This window comes from Vollenhovia emeryi, unplaced genomic scaffold (genome assembly GCF_000949405.1).
Source record: "Vollenhovia emeryi isolate VEMERY1.0 unplaced genomic scaffold, V.emery_V1.0 DF939128.1, whole genome shotgun sequence".
NCBI classification, from domain to species: Eukaryota; Metazoa; Arthropoda; class Insecta; order Hymenoptera; family Formicidae; genus Vollenhovia; species Vollenhovia emeryi.
Window position 1 is genome coordinate 3,072,042 of NW_011967238.1, and position 15,474 is coordinate 3,087,515.

The 15,474-nt window shown below is 42.8% G+C and overlaps 1 protein-coding gene across 2 annotated transcripts in view; it reads left to right on the plus strand.

The window, feature by feature from the left end:
* LOC105568686 overlaps positions 1 to 15,474 on the plus strand; it is a 59,404-nt gene that overhangs the window by 38,904 nt on the left and 5,026 nt on the right. Inside the window, exons 2-4 of one of the 2 annotated variants that reach the window (XM_012024545.1) lie at positions 4,171 to 4,272; positions 7,229 to 7,414; positions 12,634 to 12,802. In XM_012024545.1, coding sequence (XP_011879935.1) covers positions 4,188 to 4,272; positions 7,229 to 7,414; positions 12,634 to 12,779 — 417 coding nt within the window. In that variant the 5' untranslated portion in view covers positions 4,171 to 4,187 and the 3' untranslated portion in view covers positions 12,780 to 12,802. The remainder of the gene's footprint in view (positions 1 to 4,170; positions 4,273 to 7,228; positions 7,415 to 12,633; positions 12,803 to 15,474) is intronic. The other variant, XM_012024544.1, reaches the window with a different exon arrangement.

A 15,474-nucleotide genomic window follows, 5' to 3' on the forward strand; every position in this document is an offset into this window, starting at 1 on the left:
TACCTCGCTACCGGGGGATCTGCCGGTGCGACGCCGTATGCAAACCCGGACCAAACATCTCGCCTGTCTCGAGACCGGTATACGACGAGCTCGTATACATAAGCGACGTAAATACCTCGGCATTCCGCGATGTTGAGGCAATATGGAGTGCCAACTTCCTGCGGCCATACATACCGCTCGTATTCCGATAGCGTGCCAAAATGTGGGAAATGCAGATAGAGCTGTTAGCCTGCACTCGCCTCTGCGAAGCGGCGCGGGCGGTCGCGAAAGCGCGCGCGATGACACGCAGACCCGATCGGAGAGGATGAGGGCCCTGTTGACGGAACGAACTCCTCGCGTTCTCGCGAAAACGTACGAGTTCAAGAAGGGTTTTTCAACGCGGGTAGCTCTCAACCGGATCGTCTCTCCCGCGTTTTGTAGTTTTTTAAATCCACACGCAGGAGGTTGCAGCCACGCTGTTCCAGCGTTCTCAAGACTCTCCTGCGAGGCTTCTGCTGCCGCTGACGCGATCGATCGCCCGAGGAGTCGAGACCGTCGACTGGCTCTTTCACGCGAATATGTTCCGTGAAACGAGATTTTTCACGGCGGACTAACCGACTTTGATAACGGCCACGTCGTAACTATCATTTTCTGGCGACCAGGAAATCTCGTAGGCCCTCGCGAAAGGGCGACTCCTCTCCGCCGGGAGACTAGAAATTGATAGGACAATCTGGCTCGGGCGCGCGAAGGTGCTGTAGACGTCTGAAATAGCGCGAATAGCTCACTGTAAAAATTCACTGTTTTATTAAAACAGAAAGTTTTCACGCAACAACGGAGTCGGCGCGCTGATAAATCGACTCTATTCTTCTTTAGGACAGTTTGAAACTTTTATATATTCTGGATTCGCGTCGTAAAGCCAAACGCACATAAAGTTCTATATTTCGCCGAGAAGATATTTCTTAGATATTGAAAGGGAATACGTGTATATTTATTTGCGCGGCGTCTTCCACTGTCGTTCCTCAAAAACGCCCTCCCCCCGAATATTTCAGATAAGCTCCGCCGTCATAAATAATGCGCCGCTCCCCTTATCATCTCCCGTAATTGAGAAGTCCGCTAATCTTACTTCTTTGTTTGACAATTTTTGTTCTTTCTCGTATAATTCGGTTCGTCTCGCGATATCACGTAGGTTAAGCAAACGATCAGGCTCTCCCCTGAGCGTAGAGGAAAATCTTTACGTGCCTTCGAGGCTGTTTCCTCAAGATACGATAACGGCTCTCTCTCTCTCTCTCTCTCTTTCTCTCTCACTTCCGCGCGTATTGTATTCGGCTCGCGAGCTCTTTTTTCATACCTAAGCAAAGTATATACCCCCAGACGATTTATAGTATCGCTACTCGACAAACCACTGCGGCGGAGATAAGGGTGGCCAGATAAAATCGATCGGAAAAAGGTACTCCGCCGAATTCCGCACGAGATATCGGGAGACCCCTAATGAGAATCCTATCTGGATCGCGACTTGAAGATAGAAAAGATACTCGACAACAAGCCGACTCCAAATTGGCGGCCGAGCAGCTCTTTCACGTAGAATATACCTAGGTACAGACGGACAGGATAGTCGCAACACTTTTTTCTTATTAGTTGTGGAACGCGCATTTTGGTTCAGGTCCCAAAACATTTTCTCTGCAGAAAATTGTACTCGCTCTCTAAAAGTCAATCAGTGGATTATCACTGGAAACTGATTTGCAGTTATACGAGGGTGGGTGAATTGAAAATTTTTGAGTCTAACATAGAAACAATTTATTTTTCGACATAGTCTCCGATGCTCCAACCACTTTAACCCATCCAAATAATAGTTGGCGTCTTGCTTTGCAAAACAGACATCATACGGATGCTATGATCTCCTCGTTCGATGAAAATTTCTGTCTTCCGAGCCAAACTTTGAGTTTAGATGTGAGTTTTCTTAGAGATTCCAGTCTCAATCGAGTAAAATGTTGGTTAAGGCAAGGAAATCATTTCTTTGAAATTACGTAAAAGTCCAGCAAGGCCAAAATTCGAAGAAAATTTGTTTGATATTTCAAAGAGACGTTTTTCTGGGTGCAGGGAGGTTCAAACCCTGATTGAGATAATGTTTCGCGCAATAAATTAAAAATTATTTAGACACTAACATCCCGTTATGGCTCTTCAGTCCTTATTCCTTCGAATTTGTGTTTATCACACGGGAGCCTTATGAACTTTGTTAATTTGTTAAGAGAAAAAATGCTCTGCAACCATTTTGCCCATCACTGATGCGTTTCCATTATGAATTCACAGGCACATGTGGAGCACGCATACATTTTCCATGCATGTACATGCAAAATGTATAAATGCGCTGACGTGTGCGCAAATTCATACGGGAAGGCATCAGTGATGCCTAGTGTACATTCCTAAATAAGCGCCGTACGTTCGGCCGCAGCGTTAATTCAAGAGCAAACACGTGTCACGACAACTAATTGGTAAAGCTTAACGATATTACGACAATTCGATTTGCCGAGGAATCTTCGTATCGCCGCAGGAGATTAACTGCATTTCGTAATTCGTGCTACGGCCCCAAACCACGCCAGCTGGGCGAGCCTTTACGCGCGCGCATTATCCCGCATTATCTGCCCCTGACGTCCGGCGATATCGCAAATTCTCGATAATCCACCGTCCGCTATTATTGCACCTAGATTTCGACCACGGACAATATTCCCGCAGCGTTGCTTTCCTCGCGAGACAGTACAACGAGTGTTCGCGCAATTATCTAAGACCTAGACTATAAAAAAAAAGGAAACAGAAAGAAACGACGAACTCGAAAGAGATTCGGAACGTGTCCGCGAAGAATTCCAAAGAGATTAGAAGTTGGTCGGAAAAGGAAGTAGCTTGAAAACCGACACTTCTCGAAGAGTTTCGTTTTTTTTTAATGGAGAAAGCTCTCGCGAATATTTATTTGAGATTTGTGTAATTCGCCGGAATCAACATTCGGTAAAAACAGGTTATTAGGAACGGAGGTCTCCCGTATGTTAAGTGACTCGTTTACATGATATCATTACGACGTTTTTAGCATCGCTAAGGAGAAGATACAGAGACGACTCTCCGGCGGCTATGAATTCTACATCGCGTGTGGGAAAATCTTTCTCACATTTTTTTTTCTTGTCCCTCTCGAGGCAGACGCATTAAATATTAATGAGGAAATTGATAACGAAGCTAAAGTGTCAGCGTAGCCGAATATGACGCGCGGTGTATTAAATTATAATCTTTATTACGTGAAATACAATATCTAATAAATTGATAATAGCCAGAGTACACTTAGCCTTTTATATCCTACGTAAAATGCATTATCCGTACATAAAATAGAATGTCTGTCCGCGTGTTCCCTATCGCTCCTAAACCCTTTGATCAATCTAAATCAAATTTTATTCACTGCGGCCTCGCAAAAATATAGGCCGTCGTCAGAAAAGCTTGGACGTCCCTGATTTCACTCTCTCGGCACACGAAGTTCGGGCAACGCCGGGCAGTTTGGACCGGCGATAAATAATATCCGTTAAACAGACATCGCCTCGGGCGTGACGCGTAAAAATATTCGACCGTTGTTCGCCGAATAATTTGAATCCCAGGGGCAAATCCGAGTAAATCCGACAATCGGAACCGAAGCGAAGAAATTCGATTCCGGCGAAGTGTCTCTGTGCTGCGGGCAACGCGGCGGCAATTCCGCGTCTCCGACGAGGCGCCGACGTCGCCAGCTGATTTCCGCGCGCGCTCGCGAGCCGCGCGTTGAAACCGGAGCTATCGATTCTCGAACTCGCGCCGAGCGACGCGGGCGGACCGCGCGTTCCAGCGCGGGGAAAACACAAAAATCGCTCGTCATTCGGTTTCCCGATATAACGAATCGTCGAGGCACTCGTCAGAGATGACAGCGACATATATTGATGTATTGTTGCGCGCGACAAGACCCGCCCGATTGTGTCCCGCTGTAACTCAATTACCCGCACGCGAAATTCGAACGTAAGAGCGAAAGCGTGCCCCGCGATGGAATCTCTTTTCGATTAAAATTACAATTTTATCCCCGGCTTCGTCCTCTCTCGATTTGATTCGCGGCCGCGCGTCGCGCGCCGAAATAGAAGACAGAAACGCACGTCGAGGTTTCAAGAGTCGCTTCAAAGGTGAATTTCCATTCAGTTGCAGAACAAAGGGAAATGTCGGCCGACGTGAGAGCTGGTCGACCCACCATGCCAACGATTCCGCACTCCAAAAGGCCTACAATCTTGGTGTATCCTACGGGTAAGGACCAACATTCCCAGCCGAAACTGAAGCCAACGGCACGCGATACTACTTTTCCTACTGGATTGCTTGCGAGAGCCAATAAGGATGCAGTCTTCCCGAGTCGAGTGCTTGGTCCCGGAATGGACCTCAATTATTCTACACTGTCTTCATTTGGGCCTGGGAGTCGGTTTGAAACTCCAGTTTGAGGCCCAGATAAGTGAAAAACTGGTGTTTAAACTCGTGCCAATCCTCAAAGAGAATGCAATAAAATATGTCACCCTCTTTGAAACCTGTTGGGCCGAAGAGGATCCACCGGGCCTCTGTTGATTACACTCGCATTGACCTCTTTACCGCTAAAAGGGGGAATAGTCTTTTCAGACCTATCTGCGGTCAAAACTGCAATATATTTTCTCACAAAGACCTTAATTCGACCACGCACCTCCCAATTCAAAACTTATACGAGGCTAAGCTGAGGCCAAAATATTCGACTCGGGTTAGATCAGATGACTTAAGGCTAAGTCCTGATTGGGTCTCGTAAGCGATCCAGTAGGAAAACAAGTATCGTACGCCGTTGGCCCAAGTTCCGCTTTATTAGGAGGAAGCACACGGCTTGTGTCGCATCGGCATTATCTCGAGTGGCGCCGGTTTCATTTAGAAAACCCGGTAGATTAACTGCGCGAGGGGGATGACGTTTAATTAGACGCTTGTATGAAGTATTAGATCGCGCCTGCGGCGATGTTAAATTGCGAACGAGTAGCTGGAGAGGGGGGGTGGGGAGAGACAGCGGATTGATAATGTAATTAGCGTCAGCCATTCACCCGTTGTACGGCCCGTGCTTTACGGCGAATTACGAGAAACGCGAATCCGCTAACAAGTTAGCGGTGTGTTAATACAATAACGCAGCACTGTTATCCGATCGCTCGCCGATCAAAGGCTTCGCCCGATTGCCATTAATTACCGATGCCTGCCGCCACGTCGTGCGACGACTGGCGAACCGGCATCCGAGCGGCGAGCGAGTGGATTTCACTCGCGGGGTATAATTCGAAATTGAATTTCTTTTCCGAATGCGATTTAAGAGATTCGCAATTAATGGACTATTGATATTTAATGAACCCCGGGGAAGCATCTCTTCAAGGGATAAAAGCGCTCCGGCGTGACGGCGGAGCTATATTTGCGTCACGGTTTTCCGTGGGATTAATTAGTTGACGGTAAAACTTTGGAAACTTTAGACTTGGTGCAATCGCTGCTTCATTCAGAGCCCCCACAATAGCTCTCTAATTTCCAGCTGCGGGACAACTGCTTTCGAAAAACCGCGTGTCGATCTAAAAACGAATTCTTAATTTCCGCGAGACACGACATGGGCGACAATGACGCGACAGAAAAAAGCTGAAGGGCGTGGAATGTGCGAGGTACGGAATATTCAATCTTTTTCACGGAATATGTGATATATATATATAATTTCTGGAGGAAATTGTGTGTTAATATTCCTCGCCGATCTTCTGTACAAATTGGGTTCAAGCGTGCACGATTAATGTACAAATATTAATAATAAATTGCACGCGGCGATTGAAATTAAGATTTACCTTCCGACTATTTACGGCAAAAGTAATTTAACGAGGTCGAAAGCTGTAACTGGCCGAAAGTTGTATTGTATCTCGTTTTCTAGAAGTTGCGCGCTATCTTGATTAAAAGTTCTCAAAAGAACCTGGATTTTCTTTGCATCGCGTAAGAAGAATAGCATACTGTGTAAGGCTAAATCAAGCTCTATGTATACACTGACAAAAGGGCGCTTAATCCAAAAGAGAACTGGGACGGTTTTATTGAGAGATGTCGACACTATTACATTATGCGTTATGCAAAAGTTTTAATCGAACAGTTCTCTGCCGTAGTCGAGAGAAAGTCAGGATTTAAGTTCTTTTAAATATGAACTGTGAAAGTCTAATCAGTACCATCTTAAGCCCCGTCTTATAATACCCGCTAATTCGATCCGAACGAACTTCGTTCTCTTATTACATGCTTGAAAATTTCATGAACTGACAAACTTTCGAGAAGAGCATGCCCTTTTTGTCCAGTGATATAGGATCCGTGTCATGACCTGGAATTATACGAACTACTGTTTAAGTGCGCGCCCCTATTATGCACATGGGTGACAAAAGTAAAACTAAAGTTGCGTGGCTTTCCGCGTGCAAGATCGTATTCGTGTATCTAGTAAATTTATCAATTATCGAATTAACCCTTCGAAGCATACATTCTTCTATTGAACCGTTCTTTGTGAAACTTTGTATACAAGGGTTTTTGAGGTCACCGATTACGAATCCGTTGTCAGATTTTCATAATTCAAAATGGCGGAATTGAAAACTTAAAAGAATAACATTATTCAACTGTAATTCAACTATGCCAGGAAACATTATTTAGATATTATTAGGAACCATGGAATCTAAATTCCAGTTGAAGATTTTTATAGAATATGAAAAATAGCGCGCGCGAAATGGCGGATGCAGAATTGAAATTTGATCAATTCTTAGAATTTACTCATTCTTGGTACTTTTTATGTTCTTTTATTGCTAAGATACCCGAAAAATGCAAGAAAGCCGACCTAAATGCGTTAACTAGAAATTAAATGGTAAACAAAAAGTAAAGAAGTTGAGATGATAACGTGGATTACCACCATGCTTCAAAGGGTTAAATGAACTCGATGAATTTGATACGAGATCGTGTCGAGCGAGCGAGATGTTGTAAAAAGTAGTAATTTCAAGAGCGGAATATTTGGCAAAAAATATCGCCAGTGAATAAAAATGCCCCGTCGAAAGACATTGATTCAAGTTGTTAAGAGCTTCAAGCACGTCGCTGGAAAAGATAAATACCTTACCGCGTTTGTGCCGCGAGGGAGTCATATACGTGTAATAATAGTAATGGAAGAAAATTAATGCTAATTTACGGCCAAGTTCTAACGTGACCAATTTGCATCTTTTAGTTACGCCGGAGAGCATAATCATACCCATCGTGTCCTGTATTCTGGGGTTTCCGTTGCTGGCGCTGATGGTAATTTGCTGCCTACGGAGGAGAGCGAAGCTCGCCAGGGAGCGAGCCCGGCGAAGAAACTGCGATTTGGATCACGGCGCATTGAGCCTCGTCCGTTTCAGCCCGGTACATCGCCTAGGTGAGCACCCGCCGAGTTTAAAAGTGAAACTAGGACACGCGCGCACGCGGAGCTTATGTTCGCCGTGTGAATGGAAACACTGAATAGAAACCGAATCGCTCGTGCAAAATTAAATGCGCGACACTAATCAAACCGGACGGAACGTGTGGACCGGTCGCGGGAAAATTATTAGCCGTTTTAACGACACGCTTAACGATATGCGCGACAGTCTTTCTCGAATTTAATTTTACGAATATACCGTGCCTGGTACACCCAGAAAAACGTTTCTTCGAAATCGAACAAATTTTCTTTGAACTATGACATTACTGGACTTTCATTTAGCTACAAAGAAATGACGTCTGTACCTTAACCAAAATTTTATTTCATTATGACTGGAATCTCTAGGAGAATTCATATTTATTTCTTTCAATCTAGCAAATGTCTTGGTAGAAGTACATAAAAGTTCAGAAAAACGTGACTTCAACGTATCTCATTTGTTTAACCTAAATAAATCTTTTTTCTGGGTGTATATTTTTAATTACACATATATACAGGGCGTTCAAAAAAGGTGGAGACCCCTGAATAACCCCGAAAATATGCAAGATAGAAACAAAATGTTTCTGAACATTTTCTGAACAAAACATTTTGTTTCTATCTTGCATATTTTCGAAGTTATTCAGGGGTCTCCACCTTTTTTGTACACCCTGTATAATTCATTATAAAAATATAATAATGCTATATTGCTGACCGTTGCCTTTAAAATATAAGCACAACTTGTCGATATTCATAACGGCATGACGTTGATTAGAAGATACCATAAATTTAAATCGTATTTATAGAGGAAATGCAGGAAATGCGATGCAACAGCGTTCGCTCCAATTTTTTCGTCCCCCCCCCCTCTCTCTCTCTCTCTCTCTCTCTCTGCACATTTTTTCCTCGACTCTCTGACTGACTGAATACACGCATACATAATAAGCAAGTACTCTCTTGTGACGGCATACAAATGCACTCGTAAAGAGTTAATACCGGTCGTACGCGACTATTGAAATAAACATAAAGAGGAAGAGCCTCTCCAGATTTAATTCCGGCATGAACACACAAATTCCGTGTTCCTGCGCAACAGCGGATATTTTCAGCCCAAGACCACGCGGTAGACGCTCTTTTTCGCGCTCAAGATACTCGTAAAATGCCCCGCGAAAAAAAGCAGAGCGCGAAAGATGCATGAAATATTATTTCCGGATCGAAATCAAGTGCATCGGATTATCCGCCGATACCGAAACGCCGCAAGATTTGCACCCTTAACTCTTTGAAGCATACATTTTTCTATTGAATTATTTTTTTGTGAAACTTTGTATACAAGGGATTTTGGGGTCGCTGATTACGAATCCGTTATCAGATTTTCATAATTCAAAATGGCGGACCCAAGATGGGGGAATTCAACACGTAAAAGAATAACATTATTCAACTATAATTCAACAATGCTAAGAAACATTGTTTAGATATTATTAGGACCCATGGAATCTAAATTCCAGTTGAAGATTCTTACAGAATATAAAAAATAGCGCGCGCGAAATGACGGATGCAAAATTGAAATTTGACAATTTCTTAGAATTTACTCATTCTTGGCACTACCCAGAGTTAACAACGCGGACGTGATGAGTCCCTAAATACCATAATCAAACGAAACGGCCAAGAAGTAAAGAAGTTGAGGCGGTAGCGTGGGTTACCACCATGCTTCAAAGGGTTAAAGTCGCGTGGGTCGTCGAAATCACTGTGTCGGGTGAATTTTTTACGACAGCAGCGGAAATAAATTTCTTATCAGGGGGCAAACCGTGCGGCGGTATCGCGACGGGGATAGATCTGTCGCGCCGCTCTATCAAAAATTGGATCTTACATCGTTCATTGATAATCCATTTCCGCGGAGTACACGCGGTGCATAAAATATGGCGCTCCGGGGAGAGCGCCATTTCCCTCGCGAGACCACGCGACACCTTATCCGGGCGCGATTTTACGTGTGCACGTGCATTTCCGCACACGCGGTCGGGATATGCATCCACGAGGATGACCGCATTATTATCTCCTCCCTCTTTCTGCCTCTCCGTTCGTATCCTGAAATTTGCTTTACATCGGGAGGTTTTTGTTATCTGGCATCCGGCACTTTTTTCGCCGCGCGAATAGGTACCACAGCGCGGCAGCGAATATTATGGCAATAAACGTCGTTTTCGCATAAAAGCATTTGCATCGCTAATACACTCCCGACGTCGTCCATTTACATATTGTTTGCGGAAGTATCGGTAAACAATCGCGCAGCTCGGTGAACTAATTTATTCGCGTTATCGTCACTCCGAATCGCCTGCTGATAAATGCTACGACGTGTAAAATTAATAATATCACATTGTATAAATTACTTTATTGAATTCAGAATCGGGATAGATAATTCGACGCGCGTGCCGATACATCGAAAGGCTCGGCGGAGAAGGACGTCAACTTCCTTTCGCTTATTAACGGCGATATTATTTTAATTAACGGGCAGTGCATGCGGCAAATGAACGTGTAATTAACAAAACTACCTGAACGTATAATACAATAACGTAGTAATATTTTGCAAACGACGCGTCGTTAAACATCGCCCAAATTTGTAGGTGCGTATAATGGAAGCGTAACGTGACTCGAAATTATTTATGCGACGTGCACGCGATCATTTTTATCGCGCGAACAAGTCGCAAATTTAATCTTTATTTCCAGCTCGATGCCTTTTTTCAGAATTTCCCTGATTTAGAACTCGAGACAACGATACGTTGCTACCGTTAAAAAAAGGATCCTCTGCAACATAATGTCAGAAAGATGGGACAATATTGAAAATAACGTGGAACGTTTAAATTAAATTCTTAGCAAGACTTTCTCGTACGGTATATACGTGTTGAGTTAAAATGCAATCTCTCTCTCTCTCTCTCTGTGCGTATCGACCAGCGCAAAACGAAAAACGCAATTTTACAGCCGACGCAATGCACTTGAGTGCGAAAGAGCGGATTTATTTCTTCACGTAGCGTCAGTACGCTCTCTCTCTTTCTCTCTCTCTCTCTCTCTCTCTCTATCTCTCTTTTCCCTGTCCCTTTCTCCCTTTCCCAACGGCTAGCAAAAAAGTTTTTTATGTTCCTTGCGTGGACGATGCACCGCGTAAGGCATTGTGTCCGCCGCGACCGCCACAAACCCCCGATTTACGACAATCCAGTCGACGCCAGACAGCAGACGGTCGTTTTGGATCACTATTTAGTGCACACAGTAGCCGAGGCATAAAATTTACCGACCGCAATATTCATTCTCCAACGAGAGATCGTCCGCCGAAAAGCAGAAGATAGATGCACCATGAATATCACATGAGTAATGTACAAATTTAGCACAAGTTGTTTTTTGCTGGATACTAGTTTTTCAGAGATATGAAAAAGAGTGACGTACACACCGTCGTATGCATAACAAATTTCACTTGTAGCCTCTTTAAAGCGAGAGAGAAATTTAAAGCTAATTTTTTTCCGGTAAAAGTTTAACCAAATGACTTATGGTCTCACATTCGTTTATAATTTTTAACAATAGCCGTCTTAACGACTGAGTGAATAAATTAAAAGTTGAAGGAAAAAGATTTTATTACAGCTGTTCGAGTCTCTGCGGTTTATTTGCATAAAGAGCGTAAAAGTGATTTCTTTTTGTAATCGCTCGCAATTTTGAAACGCTAATTCGTATTTTACGTTTGCAGTTTTTGTCAGAAGAAAATTGATCGTAAATTGCACAAGGAATTTATACACGGAGAGAATTTTCTCTTAAAGTTTTTCCTGAAAATTATGCAATCGTGGGACAACATGGCATTTCGAACAACTTAGAACAAATTTTACCATACATTTTACTAGTAAAATGTATACCAAGTATAATTACTAGTGAAATGTATGGTAAAATTTCAGAAAACTCGCATAAACTTCTTCGAAATGCCGCGTTGTCCCACGATCGCATGGTTTTCGAGATAAATTTTAAGAGAAAATTCGGTCCGTGTGTAAAAGTCAGTTGAGAGTTTATCGAAAATGTCATGGAGCAGCCCGAATATATACATTTTTGTGACACGGCGACATTACTAAATGTTTTGTTTTCTCTTATTCGAGTGCCTCTCCGCAATCAAAATTTATTTCCGCGGATGAGAATAGAATTCATGCGTGCGCCAAAGCACGCGAAAAATGAATGAAAAATTGTTAACAGCGGAGAGGGATGGAAATCCACTTACGATTGTACCAGGAAACTCCCTAATTCTCGTTAAAGAGGATTAAATTTCGCACGCGGTGTAAACATAAATCAGGTATCTAAATTTGCCCGTTGAGAGTAACATTTATTTTCATAATGTAAAGGCATATACCCGTATATATTTTTAGAATAAAATTTCACCGTACGAAATTAATTCGCACTAAAAGGTTTATTTATGTTGGCAAGCGCAGCATCGAAAGAGGATTTAGGTAAAATATATAGTTAATAGCATCGCTCGATTCCTAGAAATCTGCCCGGATGTATATTTTATGACGATTAGCAATTTCTTTGGCGTTTGAAAAACAGATTGTTTTTTTTTTTATTAAATACCAGCGCTTGCGGCTTGTCGCATCGTGCCATGGGATTGAATCGAAATCGAATTAGAACGCAATTAGGTTTGTACAAGAATGAGATATAACATTATTTAGAGCGCGACTGTGTTTCCACTGGAAATAAATTAAAATGGATGATGTGCTGCGCGGGAAAGCTCGCTTGACAATTTCACTTTCGTTTCGTGAAAATAAGCGCAATGCAACCTGTTTCTTTCTTGTTAGACAGAAAAGACGGAATAAAAGCTACATTAGATCTGCATGATTCGTTTGTGCGTAAATTAGCTTAGCCAGCGTAGGAATCTTAGAGATTCTCGTAGATTGATTCACGTAGAAATTTCCGATGTCGAGTGGCCCCGTCGATCGACATAATGGCAAATCAAATATCCGCCGGTGGGTATTCTTGGAATTTCGATAATCGCGAGCGGAGCTAACGAGGCGGGCGATGGGAAGGGGATTATTTTTATTCGCGTCGCGCCAAGCGCACTCGCGTATCGTCCTTAAGCGCCGTAAATAATTGAGGTCGTTAAAATTTGCAAGCGACAGCGCGAGCGTGTTCGAACCAAAGTTCGATGACGTCATTTCTTTACAATGTGCAACTTACATGTGTCGTCGGCATTCCCGCAGCTGGCGTCGATCGACCGGCACGTACGGTGTCCTTGAGGGGCGATCGAGGATCCCGCGCCTTCTCATCCCTGGAGCTGGACACCGTCGTCGAGGAGCGTTCAGATCCCGAGCAGAGCACGGCCCTTGAATTGAGCAGTCCCGATTAGCATCCGGCTTCGGCGCCGTCGAGGTAATGGCGAGATGGTACAAAAATTACTCGCCAAGACAAGAGGAGAGTCGACCCCGATAGGAAAATGTCTCAAATATTATGTAATAACCCAGATAGCACAGGACACTCCTATCAACATTTTAAGAATATTCTTCAAGAATGTCTGGAATACTCCATAGGTCATTCTTATATATTTCTCTTACGTTCGTGGGACATTCGACTGGCACTACTATAAATCTTTTTCGAATGTGAATAGAATAATCTATCGAATATAGCGCGCGCGCGTGTCAGTTATACAGGGTGAGTCATTTTAATCCATCCAGTCGAATATCTCGAAACCAAACAACTTTTGTCTGAAACATTTTTCTTTCACGGGCTTGGTTTTCGAGATATTCGACTGGATGGATTAAAATGACTCACTCTGTATATAATCACTGCTTTCGCTGCCTTTTGCATAAGACAAGTGTACTATACAATGAACAACGTGCAATACATAAACTCGATGAATATTAAAAAATTATTCTGAACGAATACTCCAAAGACATTCTCGACTATATTTGTTATAAATATACGGTTTCTAATTGTAATAATCTATATATATTTATAGAACATTCGATTGGAATATTCTGAAATTAAGAATGTTTGCGCTCCAGAAGAATATTCATAGAACTATGTGTGCTATCTGGTAATTGCATCATCCAAAAGGAGGGAACTTCACAATGATTGAGTTAAGGTAATTGACCAAAATCGCGGCGGGTTTGTAGGAATAAAATTTCTAAATGGTATTTGCCCAAAAATTGACAAACTCTTCTGTACCAGAACGAACTGGTACTTTGAGCATTTGGTTTTACTTCATCTTCGATAGGCTACTAACCTTGCCGAAAAAAATGTCCAACCTGGAGGGGTAGGTGTGGCAGGATACTTTCGGTGGTTGCCACTTTCCTCCGAGAAGTGGCGTCCGAAGAAATCGGCGGTGTCCGTGGCTGGATTTGAAACTCGGGTCTTTTCGTTCGTTTATTTTCTCTGTGCCACGTGTCGTCGCGTATCGAGATACGTTATCGCCACTCGCGCGGTACGAATCTTTCCGATTTCGAATCGATATCCCCTTCACGGGAACGCGAAGTTTCAGAGTTAATGAAGAGGAAGCGTCTCATCTATGAACAATATCTCGCAAAAAGCCTGAACGGTGGAGCGGCGTGCATTAATAACTGCAGTACACGAGCTCGTCTCGACGTACGGATTAACGCGCCGTTAAATTGGACGTTAATTAGCGGAAATCACGACGCGGATTCGATATTTCCTGCGAATCGGATCATAAAAGACTGCAAAAACACACGAAATGGATATTTATCCTTCATCCATCTCCCACGTAATAAAAGTCTCTAATTACAATTGCAAATGCATTCGACGTGTTTTCCTCGCGGTACAGGGATTTCTGTAAAATCAATTTTTTTAAATAACAAACTACGCGAAAGCTGTGTTAGACCCAATCGCATCGCTCAAGGGCCGATTCAAGCGAAGCTGCGTCGTACATTAACAATTGTACACTAACTCCATTCGATGCGCGGCGAAATATTAAACGGCTTCGTTAAAACAACGAACGTCGGACTGTTCGTTAATTAGCGGAAACGGTTCGATTGAATTCGATGTTTTCTGTGAAGAAGGCGCTCGATTAATTAAACGACAGCGAAAACGTACGGAGTGACTACTTATTTCTGGCACGCCTCGTGTAGTAAAAGTTTCTAATTAACTTCGAGTCAATACTCCTTTCGGAAAAGAGAAGCGAGGGGAAATGAAGATAAAAAAAGATAAAAAAAGAGAGACTAAAATAATTAAATACGTAAATGTTTCTACTGAATCGCGCCGGGCGGGAGATAATTCGAACGGAAGTGCTATGTGCACCGATAAATATATACAAGCTCCAGCCGATTCGCAAATTAAACGACCGACCTTACGTTAACGCAACAGAAAAGCAGTTAACGAACTGCATAAATAATTGTACTGAATTAATCGAGAAATAATTCGAACGGCGGAGCTGCATACATTAATAAGGGTGTAGAGGCTCCACGTGATTTGCAAATTAAATGAGTGAGCGACGACAAAGCATTTGAAAAAATAGCTAATTGACTGCGCATAAATATACTTGTGTTAAAATTAATCGCGTCGATCAAAAAGTAATTCGAAGCGGAGTAATGCGCATTAATAATAGCACACACATTCCGCCCGATTTGTAGAATGGACGGACATTGCATTGAAGCAACGAAAAGAGGTCGATTTCTTTCGCTTGAAGGAATGCAAAATTTTTACCACACAAGTTTTTGTGTTAAAAGCACTCGTACCAAATGTTCGCATGGTGCTTACGCATTAATAAACTTGTACGCAAGCTCTGTCGTGCGATTCGCAAATTAAATGACTGATATTACGCTGAAGCGGCTGGAAACTAGCTAATTAGACAAAAAGAATAAACAAAATACAAAATAGGGAATTACGTAAACACTCAAATCGTCGAAAATGAACTCAAACAGTAGAGTTGTGTGCATTAATGAACTTTAGGTCGTTTCGTAGATCGAGCAATTAGTACTGCGTTTGAAGCAATGAAAAAAAAATAGCTAACTACATCTTTGTGTAGAAAGCAGTCGTGCCAAGCAAGAGTCCGTGCGGTGAAATTCTGCGCGGTAACAATTAAATGTGTA